The following is a 26,059-nucleotide window of genomic DNA, read 5'->3' as shown; positions in this document are numbered from 1 at the left end:
AAATTGACAATCCTGACTTTGTGGCATCAAATTTTGTGCAGCAATGCAAACTGCAGTGCGGTGCAACATTTCTGCAAGCCTCTCGTTGGCACATACGCACTAGCTTTCTATCACTGATAAGTGGTTCCGTCCTTGGGGGGGAATGATGCACCTTACAGCTGGCCGGAGCAAGGTCAAACCTCTCCCCGCGTCCGTCCTCTACTCCCAGAAGTGCTGCTGCAGTAGCCGTGGCATTTAGAGGGCAAGGTATGCACAAGGCAATTAGCCTCCAGCACCTATTTTAGTCTGGAGTAAACAAGACATCGGCGCAGATATGAAAAGGAAGGGAGCCGACTTGCAAAATGATGAAATGAAATGCAACTGTCAGGTTCACGGACGCGTGAGTGTTGGTGTGTGTTGGGGGGTTGGTGGTGGTGGTGGTTTGGGGGGGAACCGGGGACCAGAGGGAGCGCTGCTCTGTCTCTCGATGCGCCAATCGCTGCTTAAAGATGCAAATATATTCAGCCGCTGACTGACAGCTCACCGCGTCGTACGCAGCGAGACCTTCCGCCAAACATGTTTCTCTCTCTGTGTTTTTTTTTTTTTTTTATATCTGTCTGTCTCGAACTCTTTCTGGGGAGCAAAGCAGCTTGTGTTGGCCAAGCACTCGGAGTGAAAATAGAAGCAATCATTTATTCATCGATTGAAACATCAGAAGACTAAGAGGCAGTGAGGGAGCGGCAGCAACAAAGAGCGGGAAAGATAGACTTGCTGGGGGGATAAGGGAGGGAGGAGAGGGAGGGAGAGGGGGGGGAGAAGAGTGGCGGTGGTGGAGGGAATGGGAGTGAAATTGAGTGCGGAACAAAGACGGGGAGACGACTGTTGAGCGAACAAAAAGGGGACAGTTTGCCTTCATAAGACGACATCACAACAGACAAATAAGAGACAGCCGAGCGATGGGGAAGGAGCAGAGAGGGGTTATTCCAGTTCTAACGCCGTCAGACGGCGACGGGTGTAATTTGAAAAGAAATGCCTCGCAACCGATGAAAACCTTTTGATCGAGTCATCATCTAGTCACAGCGGCAGAAGCCGGCGAGTCAGAAGTTTTATTTACTTCTTAAAAAGCTCAAAGGGAGCCGGTGTAGCTTTCTAAATATAGCCACTATAACACGGGTCACAGCGGGCTGGAGCAGCAAACCTCCCGAGGGTAGTTAGCTGAGCAACAGTGCATTTTATTGCTTATGAAGAGGGTTCCCACACTTTCTTCAAACATAAACATAAACTCCAAGGACTGATAAAGGACTTTCCAGGCCAAACTGTCCCAAATTCACGCACCTAAATAGTTTGAGACACGGACAACAGTTGATAAATATTAAAAGAATTTCTTGACTTGTGGGTTGAACTGTTTTCAGCGCCGTGGTTTCGTTACCAATTAGGTGTTTCTGTTCTCACTCTCTGGTCAGGTTCATTATGCAAAGCTATTGTTCAATAAGCATCTGTTAAACAGTGAGGGAAGTTACCGGCACAACGGGCAGACTGCAGGCAGAATAAACAAACCTGGTGCATCAGCTCAAAATGCAAAGATCAGGTAGGAGAGATTTACACAACAAGTTCAGCGCGAGTTCAACCAGAAACACTGTCGTCATCGTTCATTCACAATTCTCTCTCTCTCTCCCCCACTTCTCAATCAGCTGACTGCGGGCGTTTACTCCTTCAGCTCAGCCGAACCAACCAGATTCTGCCAATCAACCAATCATGCCGTCAAAACTTTAAATCTGCTCCCCTCCCTGCTGCTGCAACCCACCTTTCTCATCTGATGTGCACACTTCAGTAAAGATATTTATTCGTTCCGGTCGATGTCTCTTCTGATTGAAATGCCGTCACGAGAGCAGCTCCCCTCAACTGTGACGGGCTACATGAGCTAAACAATGGCAGAGGGACCTGAGCTTTGTTTCCAGCAAAAGACAAAGCCTTTAGTCATCGATATGGGAGGATTTTGGACACAAGAAGATCAAAAATTGCTTTTAAAAGGTCCAACACTTTGAATTTACTCTTATTCTATTTATTATTTTGTATTATTTCTGTTTTGAAAGACAATAAACACCAATAAAGTCATTATTTTGGGGATTAAATACAATAAAACCTCTATCTAAATGTGATTTTATACATTCACAGTGTTGCGAAATAAATCACGAAACTGGGATTTTCCCTTGGATTACAATCAGAATCTATAATTCTCGCATCCCTACCCATGGGAACCCCCGCATGAGTTTAACTTTTCATCCGTAAGATAATTTTCCTCATTAAAAAAGGTACACAGCCTCGCTTTAAGCCGAGAGGCGACAGGGTCTGTGCATGCTAAATACTCTCCCACAACTCTGCACAAGAACAGAGTGTCCCCTCCGCGCAATCTTAATAAAGGATGACCCAAAAGGCAGGAAATAAGAGCATTAGTTCCAACAGCGGCGCGCTAAAGTGTGCCGTCGCACGGCAGCTCGCAGCTTTTGTTTCAAGGCAACAATCCGAAGCCTCAGATTTCTCTGTTTTATTGACACGAATCATTAACTATCTCATCTCAGATACAACACATGTCCAGCAAAGCGCAAAAAGAGTGAAAAGCTTTTGTCCTCGGCGAGGGTATACATTTAAACAGCATTATCCTTCACTAGCAGTGGGGGGAAACATGAGACAGGATTATCCTCTAAAAGAAAACTCTCCCTACTACAGGCGCATGATGTGAATCGCAGATAAGAGGACCAGGTTCCCAGGATACAATACTCGGTACATTCTGTTATTATTAATTTTTTTTTTTCTTTTTCTTCAGAGAGAGATGTGAGCTCGATAGATTCCTCCCACACAGTCCAAATAAACAAATACAGATAGGCAAAACCGGTGCCAACGAGTTACAGTGATACAAGAACATTTTGAAAAAAAAAAGAAAAATGATCGCAAAGAAGTACAAATAAAACAAAAACGAAGAAAACTAAATACGAAGAAGCAGGAAAGAAAGTAGAATTTGTAAATCCTCGAATCCCAAATTTTCCACCATACACCCTCCTCCCTCCCTCCCTCCCTCCATTCTATTTTTTTTTTTTTTAATAGTATCATACAGCAAAAAGACATTCAGAAGAGCAGACCGGAGTGATAGAAAACACTCATGCAAAGAAAGCCTTTTTCACACATAGTCACTAACACAGGAAAATCATCTCAAACAACAGCGCTGTCAACAGTCAGTGCCTTCAGGTCTTTTAGTGGATGTTCTTATTGTTGTTTGCTGTTTCTCTACAGACTTTTGATTTGCTACTGTACTTGATAAAAATGACAGACTTTCACTGCAACCCCATTAGGCTATCAAGTCTTCCGACCAGACTGACCTCCCACCTTCCTGTCTGTCCATGGGACCTGGGGGTCCCGGCAGTTTATTACCAACAGTCTTTTTCGTTTTTTGTTTTTTTTTATTTCCCAGGACCCCCATCGACCAAAAGAAAAGTTCAGCTGGGAGGATTTCTGCAGAAGAACCAGGAGCCACGGGGATGAGCTTAGGTTGATATTCCATTATATAAAAAAAAAAAAGGCGTGACTTTTTCTTTTTCTTTTTTTTTTTTTTTTGGCATCTGTTCTTATTCTTTTAAATCTTATATATTAGTCTACTTTTACAATCATTTTTCTATGCGGCAAACAATTAAAGAGTTTCATTCCAAAATAAAATACCCTCGAACAAAAAAACCCAACAAAAAACGATGGCAGCTATCAAAATAAAGTCTACTATGGGTAACTATTAAAGTCAGAAGTCTTGGTTAGACTTTTTATTTACAAAACAGTTCAGATCGTCTAACAATCATCTGTGATTTTTTGATATGAACTTTTTAAATAAAGCTTTTTTTTTTTCCTGTAACAAATACATCACATTTTGGAATGAAACCCTTCAATTTTGGTATATTTTTTTTTCTCAGTCTCATGTTTATGCACATTCAATCCACTTTGCATTCGCGGTTGATGCAGTCAGTCTCTCCGTAGAAGTTATTTCATATTATAAATAGAATGGTCTTTTTCTTTCGCAGATATATTTTTGTATATAGGGAGATCTCTACACAGACAATATGTATTTATGTATGTAATCCATTTTCCAGCAGTTACAGTTCTTCGGAGCGGATCACGTGGAACAGCGTGACATTGTAGAGGACCTGGTGGCCATTGTTCCAGGCATACAGAGCTCGGTCACGCGGGTTGTAGTCCAGCATGGAGATATGCGAGTACTTATTCTGGAAGGCAATGTCGATGTACTCGTAAGTAGAGGAGTTGGTGGAGTAGGCGTAGTAGACCTTGGTGCCTCCTGAGTAGCCGTTGGTGACGTAGAGCGTGCCGCAGATCATAAAAGACTCGCCGGCACTCCTTTTAGGGTGGTTGGTGGTCCAGCTCTTGATGATCTGCAGCGTGTTGGGGTTCAGCTTGCTGAGGACAATATTCCCGGCGTTCTGGTTGGTGGCGTAGACGGCCCACAGGCCTCCCTCGTCCACCATCAGGTCAATGTCGGAGTGGCCGCCCCAGGCGTAGTGATACGCGTTGTTGAAGCCGGCGTAGTCGAGCTGCCGGGACTTGCTGATTGAAGAGGTGCGGAAGTCGAACTTGATGATGACGTGGCTCTGGAACTTGTTGAAGTAGATCGAGCCGTTGTAGACAACCTGACCAGTTCCTGACCATGGGTGGGGCAGCCGGTGGGACGTGAAGTTGTCCGACGTCATGAAGTCCTGCATCGACCTGTACTCCCGCACGAAGCGATTGTTGTGGTAGCCATCCATGTACCAAACCTGAAGACCATGACAAGAGGGAGAAAGAAGAATTAGGATCAAACACCGCAGCAGGACGAGAAGTACTGCCTCTAGGTTGTCCGTCTCTGCTCACAGGTTAAAAAAAGTTTTTCAATATGGACGCCAAATCAAAGCAACAGTGATCCGAGGACTAGTTGTGTTTGGATGCCGACGTAGGCAAGCAAAGCCAGGAGCAACACTCAATGATTTCCACCATAGCTGTTTCTAGTAACAACGGGATATTAGAGACATAGACCGTGACTGAATGATGTGACTCTGCGTTGGCCCTCATGCCCCTGGAAAAACAAATCAGGCCTTAAAGGCACTTGGGGGATAAAACGGGAAAGTGACCTTGACCGTTGACCGCCAAATTCTAATCAGTCCAACCTTGAGTTTAAGTGGACGTTTGTGCCAATTTTGAAAATAATCCCTCAAGACGAAAATGGGATGACATGAAGTCACAGTGACCTTAACCTTTGACCACCAAAATCTAGTCAGTTTGTCCTGATGTTTAGTGGATATTTGTGCCCAATTTAAAAAAACGTTAAAGATATCGCGTTTACAAGAAAGGGACAGACGGACGGAAAACTCGAAAACATAACGACTCTATACCCAGAAAAAAAAAACCCCCAATCATTATCATTTGTCAGTAGACTGAAGTAACAGAATATTCTATGCAGATCACACACAGAATAAATCACATCACAACATCAACAGGCATCCCAATTAAGTTCGCACTGAGACTTCCTCCAGGACCAGACGAAGCCGAGATCCGGCAGCTTCTGAATACAAACAGTCAGGATGACAGCCGCGGGGTGGCATGAGCCGGGCCCCGCGGGGATGATGCCCATCATTCCAGATAAAAGCCTCGTCTCCGCTACTTCAGCCCTGCTTCCTGCTGGCCCCTGAGGAGCCGGACAGAGAGCTCTTATTCCGGATCTGCGAGAGGCTCAAACACTCCCTTATTCTCGATGGGGCCGAGACACCTGAAGCCCTTCCCCTACCTGCTTCCATGCGCTGCTGTGATTGACTTAAGAAGTGATTCGGATCAAGGAAGCATGTCTCCGGGACTTCAGAAAAAACCACAACGTAAGGAAACCGAAAGATGAAAAGCATCGGAGCGGTGCTGTCTGCTCCTGTCAATTACACTCATTCTCCTTTTCTGCCCTTTGATAACGCAGCACATCTTTCATGTGTTCTGCTCAAAATGTATTAGTTTCTACCAAAAAAGTGGCCTTAGTCAGCAGTACGCTTCACCTTTGCTGCTGAGGATCTTTTAAAATACACACATTAAACCGCCCGTGTTGTCAGGACAATTAGCCTTCAGGAGGCAAACTGCAAGTTTGCACAGCGACTGCTTCCTCTCAAGTTTTCATCCCTTTTCCTCCTGACATTGAAAGTTCTGCCTCTTGTAAAAAGTGTCTTCTAAATCCGGCCTACACAGACGATCTTCATGCTTAGCAGACAAATAAAGTTTCTTCATTTCCAGCCTCCCCGTCTCACTCATCCGCCGGGCAGCTTCCCTCTTTTCAAACCGTATAGATTTATCTCCGTCCTTTCATTTTAATGTGTTTTAGTAATGAAAGCAGACCCATTTATTGAGCCAACAGAAGCCCCTCTCCGCAAAAGGGAAAGCCGATGCAATCATCTGATAAAAGGACGGACCAATTAACACAGACGGTTATTAAATTTCACGGCGGGAGTTGACCTCCACCTATGATCAAGGACGATTATTGCTTCAGAGTTGCGTTGTATATCTTCCATCAGAAGTTTACAGCCAGCGCGCTTGTCTTCGTTTTTCATCGCCCAATGTGTGCATATCAAATACTGTCGGGCTGCAGCTGACAATTATTTTCATTAAGGATTAATCTACCAATCATCACCATGACGATGGCGGTTGATCGAAAATTGCTCCTGTTGCTTGATCAACAGTTTAAAAATCAATCATATTCAGTTTGTTACGAAACTGTAGAAGAGAATCAGAGAAGATTAAGAAAGGAGAAGGTGAAACTGGGGCATTTTCGCTCCAACTTTTCCTTTAATCAATTATTCATTCATTTGTAAGAATTTTGAATGTATTATTTCGCAAACAGAACAATGATCAAAGTGTGTAAAGCAACACTCTGACACTTCATTCGCGCGTGCACCAGCAGAGTCAAACTAGGAGACTGAAAGCGGCGGCAAACATGGAGGATGATTGACGGTACAACAGATTCTGACGCTGCCTGCTGCTGATTTGGATTTTCAAATACAAATTTGATTAAAAGCCTGAAATAAGCTCCGTGGAAACAAACCGTATAAATAACATAACTGAACACTGACTGTTCTTTGGCCTAATTTACAGAAAGGATTCAGAAATCACCCCAAAAATGCAATATTTGCTATCCAAACCTAAATCAGTGGATATCTTTTGGCCACTTGGTGCAACACTGACATGGAAGGTAGCTACTATAACATTTTCGACTGCTATGTGCTTTATTTCCCTACAAAACCTTTAATTTGTTCAGCAAAGGAAACCAAACCTAAACGGGTAAATGCTGCCTGTCTCCGAGCCCATCACCTGACAACGATTTAGCCTGAACGGGTCGATTGTGATTGACTCCAAAAACAACATATCTGACCGATCACAACACCGATCTGTGCTTGTCGAAGCCAACCATCCATCCCCGACCTCCTCACTGTGCAGACCTTGATACTCTTTATACTACTTCATCTGCCTTGCTGCCACAACAATTACTCCAGCCCCTGGAGGTCGCCGCCAATGTGGGTCGTAATAAGCTGCTTTCACAGTTGAATTATATGATTGTTTTTTCTGATGAGGACCGGCTGGCCCAACGGATATCCGCATAATGGATATCTCGGGGAAAGGCTTCCTCTTTTGCTCTCCGCACGGACCACATGAAGGTAATGTGATGATCAATCTGCCTCTCGCCTACAGATTCTGCATTCATATGCAGGTATATGTTTATAAAGAACATCCAAACAAAAGCAGGAATAAACCAAGAAGAGTTCATACATCAGCTACGACCCACCGCCCCCCTTTTGTACCCACTCAGATATCAGCCATCTAAATACGTCTGTGCTTCTAGAATCGTCCCTTTATCCTGATACACAACAACAAAAGTTAATGTGGTCTAACCCATCCTCTACCCAAGTCTTGTTAAAATCTGTTCTGTAGTTTTTGTGTATTCCATCTCATAAACCAACCAACCAAAAACAGGCGTGCATGAAGATATAAACCCCCTTGCAAAGGTAAAGGTAAAAAAACCCAACAACACATTGACTGTGTGTACATACCCTTGTATCTCCTTCAGGCGCCAGAGGGTCAGTCATCCAGGAGCCGAACCTGGATCCGGACGTCTTGATGGTGATGGGGTCGCTGATGCCCGTCAGTTTGCCGCATGCTGGAAGGAAAGGAGCGAGATTGGGGAACATCTAGAACAACGCCCAGCAAGCTAACTCAAAACCTATTACTTCCATTTTAACTTCACATCCAAAACGCCTGAAGGACGATGGGAGTTGATGGCCAGCTTTCTGTTGCTCCACCTCTCCCTTTTCTCTTCGCAGGATGTTCTGTGCAGGAGGCGCTTATTATTCCGTTCACACATGCTAATGCCTGTTTTTACTCCGTGTGAAGAAGTGTGTGAGAAAGTGAGAGGGCGATGGGAAATAGGAGAGCGAGAGCGACAGCCTCTGTGTATTCTGCTCTTGTGTGCGCCGCTTGTAAGCTGCTGCAGTGTTAATTAGTGTTGATTGAGGTGTTGCTGCGGATTTGACAAAAGTATCGCCGGGCTCCGCGGCCCTCGTGACTGAGTGCCGGTCGGAGTAATGTATCCTTTCTAATGAGCACGAGGCAGAGATGAGAGATGCGATTTCACCCAGTAACGATACTTACTCAACATCACATCCATTTGTTGGGACAGTGGCCGTTTTTCAGCGGGGATGTTTTCGGCGACACAAAGGTTAGTTAGATGATTTTGATGAGTTAATTTTATCCCCGAGAATCTAATGAGTCGTTCTGAGACGCTAATTTAAAGTGTGTGACTGTGACGATGGCTCATTTTAAGTTTTCATTAGCATCTTTCTCTGTGAATTGTTGCATCCATTAAGCCCCTCACTATAACACTCAGCATCCCTCTTTATTCATAAAGGAGACCTCTAATGCTTTATTGGGTTTTTTTTTCCTTTCCGTAAAGGGTCACTCCACCATTTTCTTTAAGTGTGTTTACAAGTCTTGGGGAGCACTACTGCCAAATGTGAAAAAGGTAGTATAAAGCCTTTTTTGGCTCAGGAGGAGGCTGCATGTAATCTGATGAATTGCGTCCAATGATGTCACTCACTTGCAGGTTGCACTCCAGCAACACTGTTGGACAGCAGAACCAGATATATCACCTTATTTAATCTATTCATTCTTCCTCCATTGCCTACATTACCCACAATGCTACTAAATCACTCAGTCTCGAGACCTTGAAACACACTTTAAGGTGTTAAATTGGTGGAGTTACCCTTTAAGTGTTTTAACGTAAAAGATATAGAACCGCAGAAAACGCTGCTCCTTAAACGCCTCGTCAGTCGTCCTGCATTGAATTCCGTGACTTTGTGACATCACATTACGTCACAAAGTCACACATTCACATATTTTACGCCTAAATTTACCACATCTGCTCTGTTGTTGTTAACGTTGCTGGCTCAGGCATGTGTGAGCTGACCAATCAGAGGTGACTGTGTATTCAGGAGGCGTGGCCTTAAAGAGACATGAGCGCCTCAGACAGAGAGGGAATACAGAGCTGCAGCGGTGGACAGAATGAGAAACGAATGTGTTTCTTGAGCATTCAAGCATTTTCAACCTTCTCTAGCAGTAAACGAAAATAAAATTATGAACCTGAAAACGAGCATAATGTTTCCATTAACCCCTCTTGCCCTTCATTATGTGAAATACATATTTCTTTGTAGTCTCCGTCTTCTCATCTGGCAGAATCTCCTCCACTTACATAATAAGAACTGCGGCTTTGCGTTTGTGTTTATGCGCGACATATGTCGCGTCCTGTGAGTGTGTGTGGGCATCACACCTCAGCGGCGGCTGAGAGACAAACACATGGTCACATGAGCAGCTTCTACTATCGCCAGTGGGGGTTGAGTCCCTTATGTAACCCACAGTGGGATTAAAGAGCACAGTAATACACTGGCCATTCAGTTATTTATTTCTTTTCTCTAATCACGCCTCTATCTTTAGATGACACTACTCCTGCAGGCTGCTGGGGAGCCCGCTGATGGGTCTGCGTTCTGGAGATGCACACGGGGTCTAATCCCCTTCTGGCCTGAATTTTTTTGCCCAGGCCGAAGCAGAGGGCAAAGCAAATGGAAAAACCTAATGGGAACTGGAGCTGATATAACAAAAAAAAATACCATCAGCCTTTGCCCTGGGATGGGAGGATTTGGATGTAGAATGAACATTAAAAATAAATATTCCTCCTCGTCTTCCTCGGGAACTCAAGTGATTTCATCATGGATCTTGTTTTGGTAGTTTTGGCTGTGAGTTTTTATTGGTTTACTTAAGTAATTAGTGAGATCCAGGGTTGCTGCAATAATGTTGTCACGGCCCGTAAATTGGATTATTATTACTTGCACATCTGATCTATTGATTGTAGGACTCTAAGTAACTTTTTTCCGATTGATTTACAAGTGGAGCTATTAATTGTTTTCTGGATTGATAGATTTATGACATCTTCAAATGTCTAATTGTCTCCAAACATATTCAGCTTACTCTGAAGAGTTTGCTATTAAAGGATAAATTCACCCAAAACGGAAAATACAGTCATTATCGTCGCTAATAGATGACCCAGACATCCCAAATTCATTTAAAAAGACATTATTTACATCCTTTTTTCAGGTTGATATCGTCACTTTACCAAACTTAAGTGTGTCGAGGGCGTAGATGACCTCACCCGGCCTTTTTTATCGGCATTGGGGTGAGTAGAAAATGACTGCATTTTCTTCTTTCATAACGATGGGAGCGAGGGAGCAACAGAGATCTGTTTAGGTTGTTTGTATAGAGGGAAATATTGGCCCTGCGGTATGTGAACCTCACTATAACGTCATGCCTTGTAACTCTACTCTACAGACGAAATGCAAGGTGAGAGCGACGTGTGCAGAGCGGGCGGCAGAGGAGGGTTTTTATGTGCTGGTATGACTTTCCTGCTCCATTCATCAGTGTAGAGGCGTGTAGAGGCCGGATTTGCCTGCAGCTCCTTGTGCCTGCACATTGCTGGGGCACGACACAGGGTGATTTATTTATTTGATTATTGCCCAGCAAGCTGGCATGTCCCCTTGATCGATGGCCATTGTGTCCCAGCAGCCGCCGGGCTGTTAGTCTCCCCGGCACAAAACAGCTTGAAGGACAGCTCTGCGGGGACCCTAGTTACTCTCTTTCACTTTCCCTGCCCGCCTTCACTTTATCACTCCTTCTCCTTCCCTCTCGCCGCCTTCTATCAATTCCCCTCGTCGCTCCGTCTATTACTCAATACTCACATTTCTCCTGCCCTCTCTATTTTTCTCTCTTCTCTCCACCCCCCCTCCCCCCTTCCTCCTCCTCCCGTTGTTGATCTGCCGATGCAAATTTGGCAAGTGACCTTCGCGAGTTTAATCTCAATATCGGGAGTGTTTTCTGGAGTGTGTTGGTGTGTGCACCGCGCATGAGTGCCTCGGCGATCGTGTGAAGATGAAAGGAGTCGCCACCCTCTGTTCCGCCCGAGCCAGTCCCTCGCTGGGTGACCTCGGGCTTTATCTCGTCTGATCTCACACACACACACACACACACACACACACACTGGAGTGCCTCCCACAGTTCCCCCTGCTCTCCTATCAGACGGCGGATGTGAGGAGCGGCCGTGTGCGCTGAGCTGAGAGTGAAAACACAAGGCAGGCCTCCTCCCCGCTCCGGTCCGGTCGGTGGCGACAAGCAGAGGTGTCCGGTAAACAAATGAACCGTGTGCGCGCAAACAAAGAGGAATAATGACGGGAGAGGGAACTGAGGGGGAGCTGAGATGAAGCTGTGTGCGCATCTTGATCTTTTTCTTTTTTTTAGCAATTTAAACCCCGATCTCTGTGTCTCTCGGACGACTTTTTCCAAAAAGAACAGTGGCCATTGTGACCGAAAAGCCTTTTTTTTCCCCCCCTCTTGTCATCTTGCACTGTGAATAATTTCAAACAGGGACACAATATACCCGTGATGCCTGTAAGTGTCTCTTGCTCTTGCATCTTAGTCACTGTGGTGTGGGTGTGCATCTATTAGCGCTGTGGGCTGTGACAGAGGTGTGAAGAGACGGAGGCATAACGCAAAGATAAGGCTGTGGTGGGAACTTATCTGTGAGCTCTCTCTCTCTCTCTCTCTCTCTCTCTCTGTATGCCATCCATCAGTGTGAGTTTAAACCTTGTTAATCACCTCATTATGTACGTAAACATCCCAGTCATTACATCACAGGAAGCTACCGTAGACTCATTCAGAATTCCATATTAGAAAAACAAATTTGTGTCATCGCCGGGGCCTTCAGGACTGCTGCCAAGGATTATTTTTAGTATCTATTAATCTCTTGGTAGTTTTTTGTACATTAAAATCTCATAAAACACTGAAAAGGGTCATTAAATTGTTCCGTTTTGTGTGATAAACACCCCAAAATATTCATTTGAGACGGATATAAAATAGAGAAAAGCACCAGATCCTCAAATTTGAGGGGCTGGAACACAGAAAACGTTCGTCTTGTTGATCAGTAAATGACTTTTTCTGTCAGTCGTCCAACAGTTTCAGCATTAGTCCCCTGCTATACGGTATCATTATCAACTCATAGTTTGATTAATGATTCATTCTGTGAAATGATCTTGATCTCGATGAACCCTTTTAAAATCACATCCTTTAAATTTGATTGTGCTTGAACCCAGAAAATGTTCGGCTTCTGGATTGATGGATGACTGTTTCTCGTCCGTTTAACAGCCCAAACTCAAGAGGTATTCAATAGATGCTGATGCAAAACTGGGAAGAAAAGTAGCAAATCTTTAAATTTGAGAGGCTGGAACTCAGAAATTGATTTACAAAATCTATTCAAGTGATTTATCAGCCAAAACGCAAACTGACTTTCTGTCCAACACCAACAGTTTGGGTGTTAGTGCCTTGGTTAGATGATGGGCCGTGTAGGACTGCCACTAATGATTACTTTCATGATCAATTCGTGTTTTGAGCGGAGATTTATCAGATAAAATCTCTTGGTTTTTGTTTAAAAAAAAAAATCCTTCTTTTCGTTAAAACCTTTGTTTTGTCTGATAGACGGTCCAAACCCCCAAATTATTAAGTTCAACAGAGAGAAGCAGCAAATTCTCAAATTTGACGGGCTGGGACCCACAAAGTGTTTGGTTTTTAGGCAGACAAATGACTTTAATTGATTGCTAAAATTGATTTTCTGTCGCTAGATCAATGTTTTCAGCACTTGTGCTGAAAAGGTGGTATCGAAGGACTGCCATTAATGACTAATTCCATCATTGATTTATCTTGAAAAAAGTCCCCAAATTGTTTTTTCCAATAAACCTCGACTCTACTCAACTTTCAAGCGGCGCATCCTCAAATTCGAGGGCGTGGGAACCAGAAAATTGTTCAGCTTTGACTGATAAATTACGCTTTTTCTGTCTATCAACTTAAAAGTTTTTGGACTTGCGCCTCACTTTTTTTGCAGGGAAAAGGTGCAGAAGATATAGAAATCACCAGGATGCATGCACAGAACCTCGATGTCAGTTAACAACATAATACAGATGACTGTCAGAAGGCGAGCATGTTTAAAATAGAAACCATGGGGTGTGTTATCAGACGTGTGTGACGTGCTCTGGACTGGTCGAGCGTCGCAGCCGCACATGATGTTCCTGTGATGTTCTGAGTCATGTGAATATGCCTGAACGTCTCTCCTCTGGTCAGTCACAAACATACTTGGGTGTTTGGTGCATGCAACGTGTTTGCAGTAAAAGAAAAAAGTGTGTGCCAACAACTTTCTGTGCCTACCTAATTTTTGCATGCATGCTCGGAGTCTCTCCTCAAGATTTGACACTCTGTTGTGGAGCTCCTCGTAGTCATAGGCCCCCATCTCCTCCTGAAGTTCGCTTAGAACTGACGTCAGATTCTGGACCTCCTCCTTAAACTGCAATACCAATTTGGCATCGGCCTTGTACTCCTCCAACACTGGTATCAACGGTCTAAGCTCCTCCATTTTCGCTTTTATGGCCTGAAAGGATTAGAATAAGCTCGGTTGAGTGTCATGCGCGACAAAAAAAGGAGACTGTCCATAAAAGAAAAAGAAATAAAAATAAAAATAAAACACCTGTCTGAACCTGGCTACTCTGACTCTAGCCTGCCTCTTCACTGACACGAAGACCCCCCCTGCTTGTGTCCATGTTCAGTGTTTTGTGTGTGAACAGCTGTGTGGTTTTTTTTTTTGGTTTTTTTTTTTTCTTTTTGTCCGTGCAGGTGTGTGTCTGAGCAAACAAACCCGGAGCAATACTCTCCACCCCGCCGGACGAGCAGAGCAGGTGGCTCCGTCCACCCGGCAGTGACCAGCCGTTTAAAAAGCAAGCCCTCGGTACACCGACAACAATTGGGAAAGCTCTTTATTGGTCATCATCGTTTAAAATGCAACATCGTATTAAGGGTTACATGCTTTTACATGTCACACACAACAAAGTGTCTCGAATTTTTACGTCTATAGTTTTACGTATAGATTTGTTGAGTAACCAAATATGCATAGACAAAAGCCAAAGGAAAATAAAATGAATAACAGCAATTAATATAATAATAATAAAGGTAATAATAATAAAGATAATAATAGTAATAATAATAATAATAATAATAATAAATGTATTTACGTCTGAAAAAAGCTTTTAGATGGAAAACTTTGACAGCAGTAACATGCAGGAAGAGATCAGTGGTGGGTTGGTCTGGGAGAGGGGTGGGGTTTCTTAGTCTTAATGGTGCTAAAAGGTAAAAATTAACTGTTTGACGCCCAAATGCTCTCAGTACTGTGGCCCAGCTCAGGGGAATCTGGAATTGACCTGCCTCTTCTTCCCTGTGGCTCTCTTTACATGTCTTAAAGTTAGCCCTGCAAGCAAGAAAACGACAGACTGTTGACAGGGGCTGGAGCTTGCTAGCCTATCTAACAGACACACAAACAAACGCACGCACACACTTAGTATAGATATATATATATATGCACTTGAGACATGACAAGACCAGAAGATTTGCACACATGCACTGGATGCAGCGGTGGATGCATGGGGGGGTTTTTGGCGAGCATGCACAGGAGACAGTATCACACAGATGTGTTGCGAGAGTGAGGTGATGCTAACACTGAAGCTGCTGCAGGTAAGAATGCAGGTGAACGCAAGAACTGGATCTGTGTGAGTGACTGTAAAACAGGGCAGAGCAACAAACCTAAATACTTTTTTGGTCCTATTCGATCTGTGTCAGTAGCACAGAGCTACATCAGCTACTAAAAGGGGGCATCAAATGCTTGGTGGTGATGTGGTTGTGTTGGTGTGGTCCTGGAACATCATGATAAATGTTGCAGCATCATTTCATGTTACGAAACAGCGACAAGAGCTGCTTCTGGAGCGGGCTGTCATGAGTGGGCTAGGTGTAGGACTCCTACTCATCACCTATTATTTCCTGTTTATTTTCAGATTCTGTTGCTGTTCAGCTAGGTTTAGGGAACTAAAAAACTTAGATTTAGGGAACTAAAAGACTTGGGTTCAGAGAACAAAAAGACTTGATTAGGTTTAGGAAAATGGTTTGGGTTAAAATGAGATCTCTTCTTATTTCTCTTTTATTGTGGGTTTTCTGTTGCTGTTGGGTTAGGTTTAGGGAACAAAATACTAAGTTTTAGGGAACTAAAATATGAAGGTTAAAGGACTTATAATACTTAGGTTAAGCAACAAATACTGTTTGGTATAGAACACTGAAATACAAAGGTTTAGGGAACAAATTACAAAGTTTTAGGGAACTATAATATGACGGTTTAAGCAACAAAAACACAAATGTAGGGAACTGAAATACTCGGGTTTAGGGAACTAAAACACTTCAGTTAAGGGAACTAAATACTTAGGTTAAAGCAACAAAAACACATGCGGGGGACTAAAATTCTTCGGTTTAGGGAACTATAATACTTGAATAGGTTTTGGGAAACATGGTGTGGATTAAAATAGATCCTTTCACAACTTTATATGTTTTTTATGGTCTTTTACTATTTACTGAGACATTAACCTGCATATTAACTGGTTAATTTGTTATTTACAGGCCTTGTTAGATGGGGAAAAAAAGATGTATAGAGTAAGAAAGTAGAGAAAGTAGTTGGGAAATCTGGTATATTAGCACTTTTTTCTGAACATTTCAAATGCTACCCTCCTCTACCTGCAAAGTTTTGATTTCAAAAGAGCTTTTATCATTCTCTGTCTCTTCCATCAGGATGGATCAAAGATGTGGGTCCCCTGTGCAAATATATTAGTGTGTGACTAAACAGAAACATTTCATCATAACGTGTTTATTCTGATGAACAACAGCGTTTTATTAAATCTCGTAAAGTTGATTTAGGAGACCATCAAAGGTTTATTAGAACTGAGTTGGTGTGAAATAAGGATATGAATTCTTGCAGTTTATGGATCCAATCATTTAAACGCTCTGATTCTGCATGCATTATGGGTTTCTGGCTACGTGGCATGGTTTTTAGGCGAACACATCTCAACTGTGGGAACACACAAACACAAAATGGGCAAGGCTGCACGGGATGGGCTACAGAGCAGCTGTGACAGAATGGCGGTCGAGTCGGTGGCTCCATACCTTGTATTGCTTGGCGATGTTCTGCTTGTGGTTCTCCTCCACCTGCCTGAACTTGGTCTCCAGGCCACGGAGCTGCACCTCCATCTTCTCCACGTACTGCAGGTCCCTCTGGGTTCGCTGGTCCAGCACCTGGATGGACTGGGTCATGTTCTGGACCTGAACACGTGGGGGGACACATGGGGACAACACTGTGATTTGAGGGAACGAACCACATCTCGTATCTCTAACGGTCTAAATGGAGCGACGAGTGTGAGATGGAAAAAAAAAACGCAACAGATTTTCAATATGTTGCTTTGGCTTACTTCTCGCAGTGACTCACTAACTCTGACATCAGGCCAACTAGTCAGGGGCCTGAGACACATGGTGGAAGTGTAGAATGCATACTGTTAAGACATTTGTTTTCTACGAGACCGTTGTGCTCTGTAACGCCACAAACCTGGCACGTTTTCTACGTATTCATTAGAGCTCTCTTGATGTCTGTGTTGTCTTTTCCCGTATTCGTGAATCAGCGAGCTACTTTCTCCGTCTTTAGATTACAAATATTACAACACACAATTGTTTTAATAATCCTTTCGGGGCCAGTCTCTGGTTATTGAGCCGGGTTGCATCATTAAATGTGTTTCTCTGTGTATGCTGCTGTACAACACAAGCAGAGAGGGAGTGTACAGCGGCCTCCCAGGATGCCTTTTTTTCGGTTTCCAGGGAGCTCATTAGAGCATGATTCCTATTCTTGTCCAACAGGCAAAGAGGTGATTGGACGACCACAAATGTGGGCGAGCCTACATGTGTGCCCTCGCCTTTCTAAGTGAAAGGAGCGAGGGAGGCTGTGACACGGCAATCGATTGGCCGAGCTAAGCAGCGTTTACCTTCTCTAACAGCTGCCTCAGTTGTTTGGTGCGGGCGTCCCGTGAACACATGGACTGCTGGGGCGCCACCACGGTGCAGACACACCTCCCCTCACTATCCTGGGCTGAACTGTACACCTGCCACGATTCCTCTGGGTTTGCTGGCAACACCTGAGGACGAAAAAGGGGGAGTGGAGAGGGGGAGAGAGAAAACAAGGGAGGGGGGGGGGGGGGGAGAGGCAGGTGAGCAGGCGATGCTGGAGGAGGAGGAGGAGGAGGAAAAACAGCCCAGACAGAAAAAAAAAAAAAAACAGGAGGACGCTGATGACGTGTGCTTGTGCATGTTCTACCGCTACACACCGCCAAGCTCCACCCGTTTTGCACCATCACACAGAGTACTTCACGGCCGCACAAAGAGAGGAAGCAGCCAATGAGGGCAGCTGGAGCTACTCCCATTATTCAGCGGGTTGGGCGTGTAGAGCGGTGACGTGTGTGACGTAAGACAGACGTGGAGGAGAGAGAGAGAGAGGGATATAAGGGAGAGAGAGAACTCCAGTTTTCTAAAAAGAAATAAAAAAATAAATCACCGCTGATTTATTCAATTAGCGAGGAGTGACTTTCCCAAAACGCCCTGACGAAAAAAAAAGGTGAAATCACAGCTCCTGTCAGTCAGCTGCTCTCCACCAAAAGGATGTGCTGACAGCGGGACAAAGAGAAATCACTATTGAGCACCAGCCTTGACACCTCAGCGTTTCCTCCGCGCCTTTTCCTCATTACCGCCACACATCACTGACAGGAACGATCAGATAGAACCTCAGAGGACCTGCAGAAACAACGCCTGCACACTCCCCCCCACAATCAAGGAATAAGCACAGTCAATCCTTTTTCCCTTTTTCTTTTTTACTATTCTGCCTTCAACATCCATCGTTCTAAAATTCCAGAGCAAACATCCACTTGACAAGGGCGCCTCGCAATGTGATCCTGGCACCGAGACAGCTCCTGAATGTGCCAGCAGCCTGCCGGGGGAAACAAAGAAACGCTTCATCTTGACTCTATAACAGCATCTTGGCTTTGAGCGCCTCTTGCTCATTCACACACACACACACACACACACACACACAGGTGAAAAGAAGAATGAGGGAGTCCCGCTGATTCAGAGAAGTGGGGGGAAATTAAAAAACAACACTGCCTTGATATTTGTTGGTGTCGATCGGCTAATTTTTTTGGCACCACGGATCTCTCGTGCATGTCGATACCAGGAGAAAAGAGGCGACCAATAACTTTCCACTTAGTGCAGGAGACTGGTATCGACAGAGCCAGCAGCCCCAGTGGCAGCTGGAGCGACATCAAAACGCAGAGAGGGGGGGTGGAAAGATGGGGGAAGATGCCTACGAAGCCTCTCCAAGTCTTTTTTCCCTCACTTTTTCACGCGCCCTGCAAAGCGCATCGCGGGATTTCTCCTCTAATTCACCAACTCAAAAAGCGCGCACACTGCCTGTGATGGACTGTCATCTAATTGCAGCGGTTGATTCATTCACTCATTCGGGATGGAGGGATGGAGGGAGGGGAGAGGAAGAAAAAAGGCGCAGGATTTTTTTTTTTTTGCGAAACTTGCGCACTTACTCCGGTGCTCCGATCTGGATACCCTCCCTGTGCCGCCGTGAGCTTGGTGGTATTGAGCCCGACCAGAGAGGGGAGGGTCTGCGACATCCAGTTGGTGATCATCGCCATGGTGCTGAGCACGACGCCGATCTTCAGCAAAGGCACCGACATCTTTTCAAGCGCTTTGCTTTTTTAGGGGAGGGGGGGACTCTTTCACTCAAAAAGCCGTCTTCATTCTACAGACTCCGGGGAGAAACAAGGCAGGCGAGTCGTGGTGCCCAGCGCGGCTGCTTGCTGCTTCACCCGGGACTCCGGATCGGATGCTCTTTTTTTGGACATCTCCAAATCGAAGTGTGCGGCGGCAGGCGAACGAGTCGGACGCGAGAAGAAAAGCAGGAGAGAGACGACCGAGGAGGTAAAAAAGACAACAACAACTGCAACACTTGATCCGGTTTCTTTTTAAAAAAAGGATGGGAGCGACGACCGAGAGCGGCTGCTGGATGCGTCCTCTGGATAGCTCCTTGTCCCGCACACTGCTGCCTCTCCGGTTCACCGTTACTATTTCGTTCACGCCCGACGGTCCGCCTCCTGCCTTGGTGCGCTCTGTGATTAAGTGCCACTGACTGCACACACACACACACGCGCACGCACGCACACGCACGCACATAAAGGCTGCTCCAAATGGATGAGAGGAGGGAAGGAGGAGGTACTACGGATCTATCTATATCGCCAGACGCAATGATGTCAGCCAGGTTTGGGTCCGTTCATGGTGAGATCTGGGATCGCGCCTGATTCGCCCAAAGCTGCCCCGACACGGGCTGCGTCCCCCCCGGGGGGGAATGACAATGAGCAGTGCGGCTGAGGTCGGCCGACACTGACGCTGCTGAGGGATTATTTATAGAGGACAGTGACAATTCTGATTATTCCTCCGGAAGACTCTCAGTCAGAGGGGATCCCGCATGGTAAAACTGGCCTTTCATTGCTTTTTTTTTGTTTGTTTTGGTTTTGTTTTAAACTTTACCAAACCGGTGTGATGTGCGACCGCACAGCCCCACAACATGTCACGGTGAACGAACACACTCCTGCAGGAAAGAATGTCGCATTTCAGTGGGGAGAGCAGGGCTCCGGGACTCGGGGAGGTTGGAGAGGTTGCCGGATCGCTGTGCGCGCTCGCAGTGAGGAGGAGCGCGTTTGATTCGCGTGACTCTGGCGCCATCGTGTAGCCGATGTCGGCGTTGCTACAATCAGAGATGGGAAGGGCTGTAAACAGGCAAAAGATGCACCAGAAAGCATCCCAAAACATTTATATAACGAATGCACAGAAAACTTAACGTATCTTAGAAAAATAAAACTGATTTTCATTGGCTCTACATTGCAAAGTCTCATCTTTACGCACAGAAAATGCGGCTGCTGAGGCTCAAAACACTGCGTGCACATTAGATAAGTGCAGTTAAATGGTGCATATTGTTGTTTAGAGCCTCTGCAGAGCTCAGGACGGATGAATTATTTGTCGTTTCCCGGTCGTCAGCGGGCTTGTGTAGGCTAATGCTGCAGCCTACGGGCTGAATGGCAGCACTGCATCATACATGAGGGCCCCCAGAATAGCACGAGTGTCCACAGCTATTCCTGTGTGCTCCATAATGCATTTTTCTGGTAAACTGAAAGATGGGAGGGGAGGGAGGCCTGCACTTACTCACCCTCCACATGTCTCCCCTCCCCTCCTGCTATACAGCTCTTCTCTTGTCTCTCTCCATCTCTTCCCTGTGACCTTTGAGGTGAGAGCTCGCAGGAGTGATGGCTCCACAGATTGCTGCCAAAGCATCTGCAGGGGGTCGGCCGCCCCCCTGCTGTGCACTGCGGCCCGGAGTCCGGCCCGCGGTCTCGTGTGATGTGATGTGGTGCGGCTCGGCGTTCGACACAGCGGTCTCTTATGGCTTTCTAATGGCCGCGGTTAGTTTTTCCAAGCTGCCTCAGGTGGGTTTCGATCCAATTTAGTGTCAAGAGAGGTGAAACAGGTGACTTGAAGTCGGTCTGATATAAAAGAGGCCGGCATCAGGAGGAAATCCACAGGTGTGTTGATCCTAACTGAGAAATCAGTCTTGTGAGACTTCTTATAGGGTGCTTCAGACTGTCCACGGTCAAATTTAACCACTTTCAAGCATTTCAAGGTGTATTTTCAAGCTTTTCCAGCACCTTAGGACACAAAACAATGCATTTTTAAGGACAAAGTAAAGTATCCTGTATCTGAAATAGACATCTGGCTCAGTTCTGATCAGTTCTCTATCACTAGCCGTTACAGGAATGGAGGGCAGCGTGAGGTCGGGTCCGTCTGCTGGTTGCTTTTACCTGCGTTTTTTACGCCTTCACCTGAAAATGTAACTATTCTGTCAGGCAGTGATTCTCAATTATAGTCATGCAGTCACAACTTCGAGCAGTTTAAAACATCACATTGCAATTCATCACTTTCTTAAGGATCCATTTGTGAATTAAAAGCACAGGACTCTGTCGCGGAGAGATTGACGAGCGCTCAAATCTGCAAATACAACAAGTGCAGCAGTTGTATAATGATCCGTTATCCAGTCTGATGTAATAACTGTGTATAAATGAGACTGTGTGAGAGAGGTTTTGATCAGATTACGTGGCGGTTGCCTGCGGTGATGTGTTTTAAACTGTGGGGTGTGATTGAAGTTATTATATAGGACACAAATGATGATTTAGGGAAGTTGAAAGGTGTAAATTTGCCTGCAGGGGACACAACAGAGTAACGGCAATAACAATAACGATGATAATAACAGAAGAGCCACCTTAGAGCTGCGATGTGTAGTTATGGGGAAGAAATTGTGTCTTGTAGACCTTCGTTGGCTTATTTTTTAGGCCTAAACAAACTAAATAAACAAGCACAGCCTCGTACTGTTTTACTTTGTTTACATGTGGCGGACCCTGCCACCTTTCTAGCTACAAAACAGTGTTCTGGGACCTTTTTTTCCTCTGAGAGCAGCTTGTTTATTAGTTGTGGAAAAGATAAATATCTCCGAGTTTGTACCATGACTTCATTTATATTGTAAATATTACAATTCTCAGTTTGGACTTCCTCTCCTGTAACGACAGCGTGACAAATGGCCGGAAAAATGACCGAAATACCAACAAAATGTAGCATTTTTACGCTCCGTGAAAGTCGTATTTCTGACTGGGCTGTTGCTGTACACTGCATTAAAGCAAACAGGTGTTCATAGCGTAGCAGAACCACGCTGACACCCTCAGTATCCAGTGTAGTAACTGCTCATAAAGTGGCAAAAAAAAAAAAAAAAAAAGAGAGAGAAGAAAATCACATTTCCAACATGCGGGTGAACTACATAATGCTCCGTATCTCCACCTACTCCTCTTCTGCTCACTTTCTCTCTCTCTCTCTCCTCTTGCTTCGTCACTCAACCAGCCATACTGAATAATAAATAGCCTCAACCCGCGGCTGCCAATCACACCACGCATATTGCAATTCAGCTCCACTCCGTCCTCAGTTTCTCACATGAAACCGAATTGATTTTTTTTTTTTTTCTCTTCTTTTCGGGGACAAAAGACCTAAAAACAGTTAGGTAAAAGAAAAAAAAAACCTAAGTGTTTCACAATGTTCCCCTGCTGAAGCCTCTGCGGAGGGAGATTGTAGTTGCTGCATGTGAATTAGATGATTTAAATGTAAAACTCTACGTTCTTAGAACTGAAAACACCGACCCACGTGCAGGTGTTTTACAGTAATTATTGAGCTTTGGTATGTAGGTTGCCTGGTGTCAAAGGGGGGAGGCGAATAGCGGCGCCATCTGCTCTGTCAGGTGTCTGGGATGCTTGAGGATGTGGGCCTGGAGCCATGGGGGAGCCGCTAGGTGAGGACCAGATGCTGCCTCAGCCGCCTGCTTTGCTATTCTTCTCCGTGTTAACGCCAGGCAGGAGCCAAATCCTTCAGCGGAGAGGGAGGTGGTGGTGGTGGTGGTGGTGGTGGGGGAGGAGGGACAGGGGTGAAGGAACGCGGGCGGAATTGAAGAGGAGAGCGCGCCACTAATCAGGTGTCGCCCCGCTCCCTCGGCCAGATGTTAAGAAAAGCTGCCCCGCGCCGTCTGGGGGCCGCGCGACACTTCAGAAGCAAGGTGCTTAATGCGGTCATTAAGAGAGCAACTCGTTTTGTGGAGCATCAGAGATCAAGGCCGGCCGCGCTGCGCGGATGGCTTTTTCCCTTTTTTTTTCCCCAACTCTCTCGCGAGTTATCTGGCAATAAGAAGCACCTTTAGATAGATACACCTCTCACTTTTTTTTATTTTTTTTATACCTGGCTTCAAACAAGACGAGCTGCGCAGAGGCCTTCTACCATCCTACGTCGGCATGTAGGTTTCTGTTAGCAGGGGCCGAATAAAACGGAGGCTTGTCAGTGAGTCTTCTGCTTCTGTTCTCCAGGAAGGGCGCAGACAGGCAGCGCCGCGCGTGGACTAATATCGACTTACCTTCAAACCGATGACACACGCACTCTCGGGGCATCAGAGAGAGAGACACACACAGACTGTCACTGTAACACCGGGCCCTGACCCCGCCACCACGCCAGGACCTGAACCCGCTGTCATGAGCACCCAAAACGAAACACACGCTCCCCTTTTTTTTTTTCCCCCCCCTCCTCTCTGACTGATGGCTTCCATCAATCAGCAGCAAACAGCGACAGCGTCAGCATTTCTCTCCGTCTCTCATTCATTCATTAGATCAGCATCGTAATAACTTTGCGTCCAAAAAAATAATCAAATTCCGACGTGAACGTCCAAACCGAGCTGTTGCTCCATGAATAAAAAGCGTTCCCCCTCCCCGCTCGCTGACGTTCCTCGTAAATTTTTGCGGAAATCAATCGCCGGCACATTTCTGCCAAAGCAATATTACATCAATATTGTTCTAACACGTTGGTTATCAGGGCCAGCAGCAGCAGCAGCAGCAGCAACCTACTTCCAGCACGTTTTATTGGGTTTGTCACTCGGAGTGGTGGAGTGTATTGCAGATACACTGTGAGCAGAGATTAATTTATTGATGGTGCCTCGGTGGCATGTTTGATTTTTTTTTTCTCCTTCTCTTTTCAGTCTCCAATTATCAACCACAATTGGATTCACACGACGAAATATGACTCAAGGACGGCCAATTAAATCACCAGATTCTTCATTCCAGTGGTGGCGGCGGGGAGGGAGAGGGAGGGAGGGAGGGCCTGGGAAATAAATACACTCTCCCCTTCCTTTCACTTCCTCTCTCTCTCTCTCTCCCTCTTTCTCTCCGTCTCTCTTCAGTGTTGGTGGGAATTTATAATGTCAACAGTTTAATGCAACAGTAACTATTATACGTATTGCTGCAAACGGCCCCCTCGGAGAGCAGGGAAGTAATTACTAGTTCCAGTAAAAAAGAATCACACACAAGCATTTTATTGACCGGGGATTTTTTTTGTTTTTTTGTTTTTTTTTTGTTTACCACTCGTGAGGCTGGATGGCTTTGGCACTGTTGGACTGAATGTTCTTTACCCCCCCCCAACAACACCACCACCACCCTCTCCTCTCTCTCTCACACACACACACACACACACACACACACGCGGGAGGCAACAAGCAAGTCACACTGTGGTCATTGAGCATGCTCAAAACAACCCCCCTTTTTTTTTCTTTTTTTTCCTTGACACACTGCGTTTTGATGGTGGGAGAGCCGTGATTTAAAAGCAGAATTCATCAATGGCCTTTTTTTTTTTTCTCCCTACAGAGAGCTGCAGGGCATCACAGTGCATTAAGACAAGAAACACACACACACACACACACACAGCAGCGCGTCTGATTAATCTGACCATTTGCTAATGAGGAAATTGACAGATCATGCAATACATCCCCTCCCTCCCTCCTCTCCATCACCTCCATCACCACCAGCACCAGCACCACCTCTATATATCTGGCCCGGTCTGTTCTCTCTGCTGGATCTATCCGCGCCCGTCCAAAGCAGCACAATGTATTCACATCATGTAATCCCACCCGGTAATCTGTTTAAGCAGGGGTAGAGGGGGCTAATTCACCGGGGCTCTTTAATGCGAGGTAACCGAGGTAATCTCTCAGCGACATCTCTCAAGCCAATTATATTATTCCTATTAATAATAATAATAGTTGTAGTATTAATAATAACACAGGAGGAGGAGGTGGTGGTGGAAAATGGCGTTTAAAATAGGAGACCTACTTGGGTGAGTTCTGTGCCCATGAAGATGAGGAGAATCAGAGTGAGGAGCTTGCTCGCAGGCTGCATCTCTTGCCTCCGGTGTGTGTGGACCAGCGGTCTCACATGCAGATCGAGTCCCCCTGGTGTGTTTTTTGTTTTTTTTTGTTGCGTTTCCCCCCGCACAGCAGTCCTTTTCCTTTTTCCTCCCGGGTTCTCTCTTTTTGTCAGCGTTGCAACTCGATTTCACCTCTTGGCTTTTGTTTTAAAAAATTAAAAAATAAGAGGGGAAAAAAAAAAAAAAAAAAAAGAATACTACTACGATGTGATCCCCTCTCAGTAACCCAGCGGCAGCGAGCTCTGCTTCACCACGGTCTCGTCTCTGAGCATTATTCAGTTCATATCGGGGAGCCTTATCTTCGGTGCCTCTCCCCGTCGGTCTGCCTCCGTGGCCGCACTTTGTTTTTTTATTTCTCGCTGCGACGGACTGAGCCGAACATCGAGGCTGATGGAGACACACCGTCGTTATAACGCGGGCTATAAGCCTTCACTCCGATATTGCCAAAAGTTTACCTCCCCGCCTCAAGCTGCCGTATAAGCTCTCGATGAAAAAATGAGAGTGACGGCGCTGTACATGGTGCTGAAAGCGGAAGTTGCATCGCCAGGAGAGGGAGATTTAAACGGGCAGGCGTACAGGGGAGGGAGGATTGTCCTCTCCGACGCGAGAGAGGAACTGGTGCCCCATCAACGTAATCTTTCTG

General features: G+C 45.5%; 1 protein-coding gene across 3 annotated transcripts; it reads right to left on the bottom strand.

Annotated features, from left to right (window-relative positions):
* Positions 1-2,509: 2,509 nt before the first annotated feature.
* On the bottom strand, positions 2,510-26,014 carry olfm1b (olfactomedin 1b). Of its 3 annotated transcripts, none has more exons than XM_030435203.1 (6): positions 25,323-26,014; positions 17,517-17,666; positions 16,651-16,806; positions 13,828-14,047; positions 8,085-8,191; positions 2,510-4,787 (listed from the first exon to the last, which is right to left on the bottom strand). In XM_030435203.1, the coding sequence occupies exons 1-6, from the start codon at positions 25,386-25,388 to the stop codon at positions 4,113-4,115; spliced, it is 1,374 nt and encodes a 457-aa protein (XP_030291063.1). In that variant the 5' UTR covers positions 25,389-26,014; the 3' UTR covers positions 2,510-4,112. The 3 variants fall into 3 exon arrangements, with proteins under 3 accessions (XP_030291063.1, XP_030291061.1, XP_030291064.1); XM_030435201.1 differs by lacking the exon at positions 25,323-26,014 and adding an exon at positions 19,119-19,628; XM_030435204.1 differs by lacking the exons at positions 2,510-4,787; positions 8,085-8,191; positions 13,828-14,047 and adding an exon at positions 14,412-14,917 and having other exon boundaries at positions 25,323-25,984.
* Between the last annotated feature and the right edge of the window lie 45 nt (positions 26,015-26,059).

This window comes from Sparus aurata, chromosome 12, assembly GCF_900880675.1.
Source record: "Sparus aurata chromosome 12, fSpaAur1.1, whole genome shotgun sequence".
Classification (NCBI taxonomy): domain Eukaryota; kingdom Metazoa; phylum Chordata; class Actinopteri; order Spariformes; family Sparidae; genus Sparus; species Sparus aurata.
The sequence above is the reverse complement of the archived record's forward strand: the minus strand, read 5'-3'. Positions and strand labels throughout refer to the sequence as shown.

What these genes read in the sequence shown, in the direction of transcription:
- olfm1b (XM_030435201.1), bottom strand. Translation starts at nt 19,268, where the DNA reads ATGTCGGTGCCTTTGCTGAAGATCGGCGTCGTGCTCAGCACCATGGCG. An exon ending in ATCCAGATCGGAGCACCGGA is followed by an intron (nt 17,667 to 19,118) that starts GTAAGTGCGCAA and finishes TTTCGTCCTCAG; the next exon opens with GTGTTGCCAGCAAACCCAGA. An exon ending in CGCCTGAAGGAGATACAAGG is followed by an intron (nt 4,788 to 8,084) that starts GTATGTACACAC and finishes CATGGTCTTCAG; the next exon opens with GTTTGGTACATGGATGGCTA.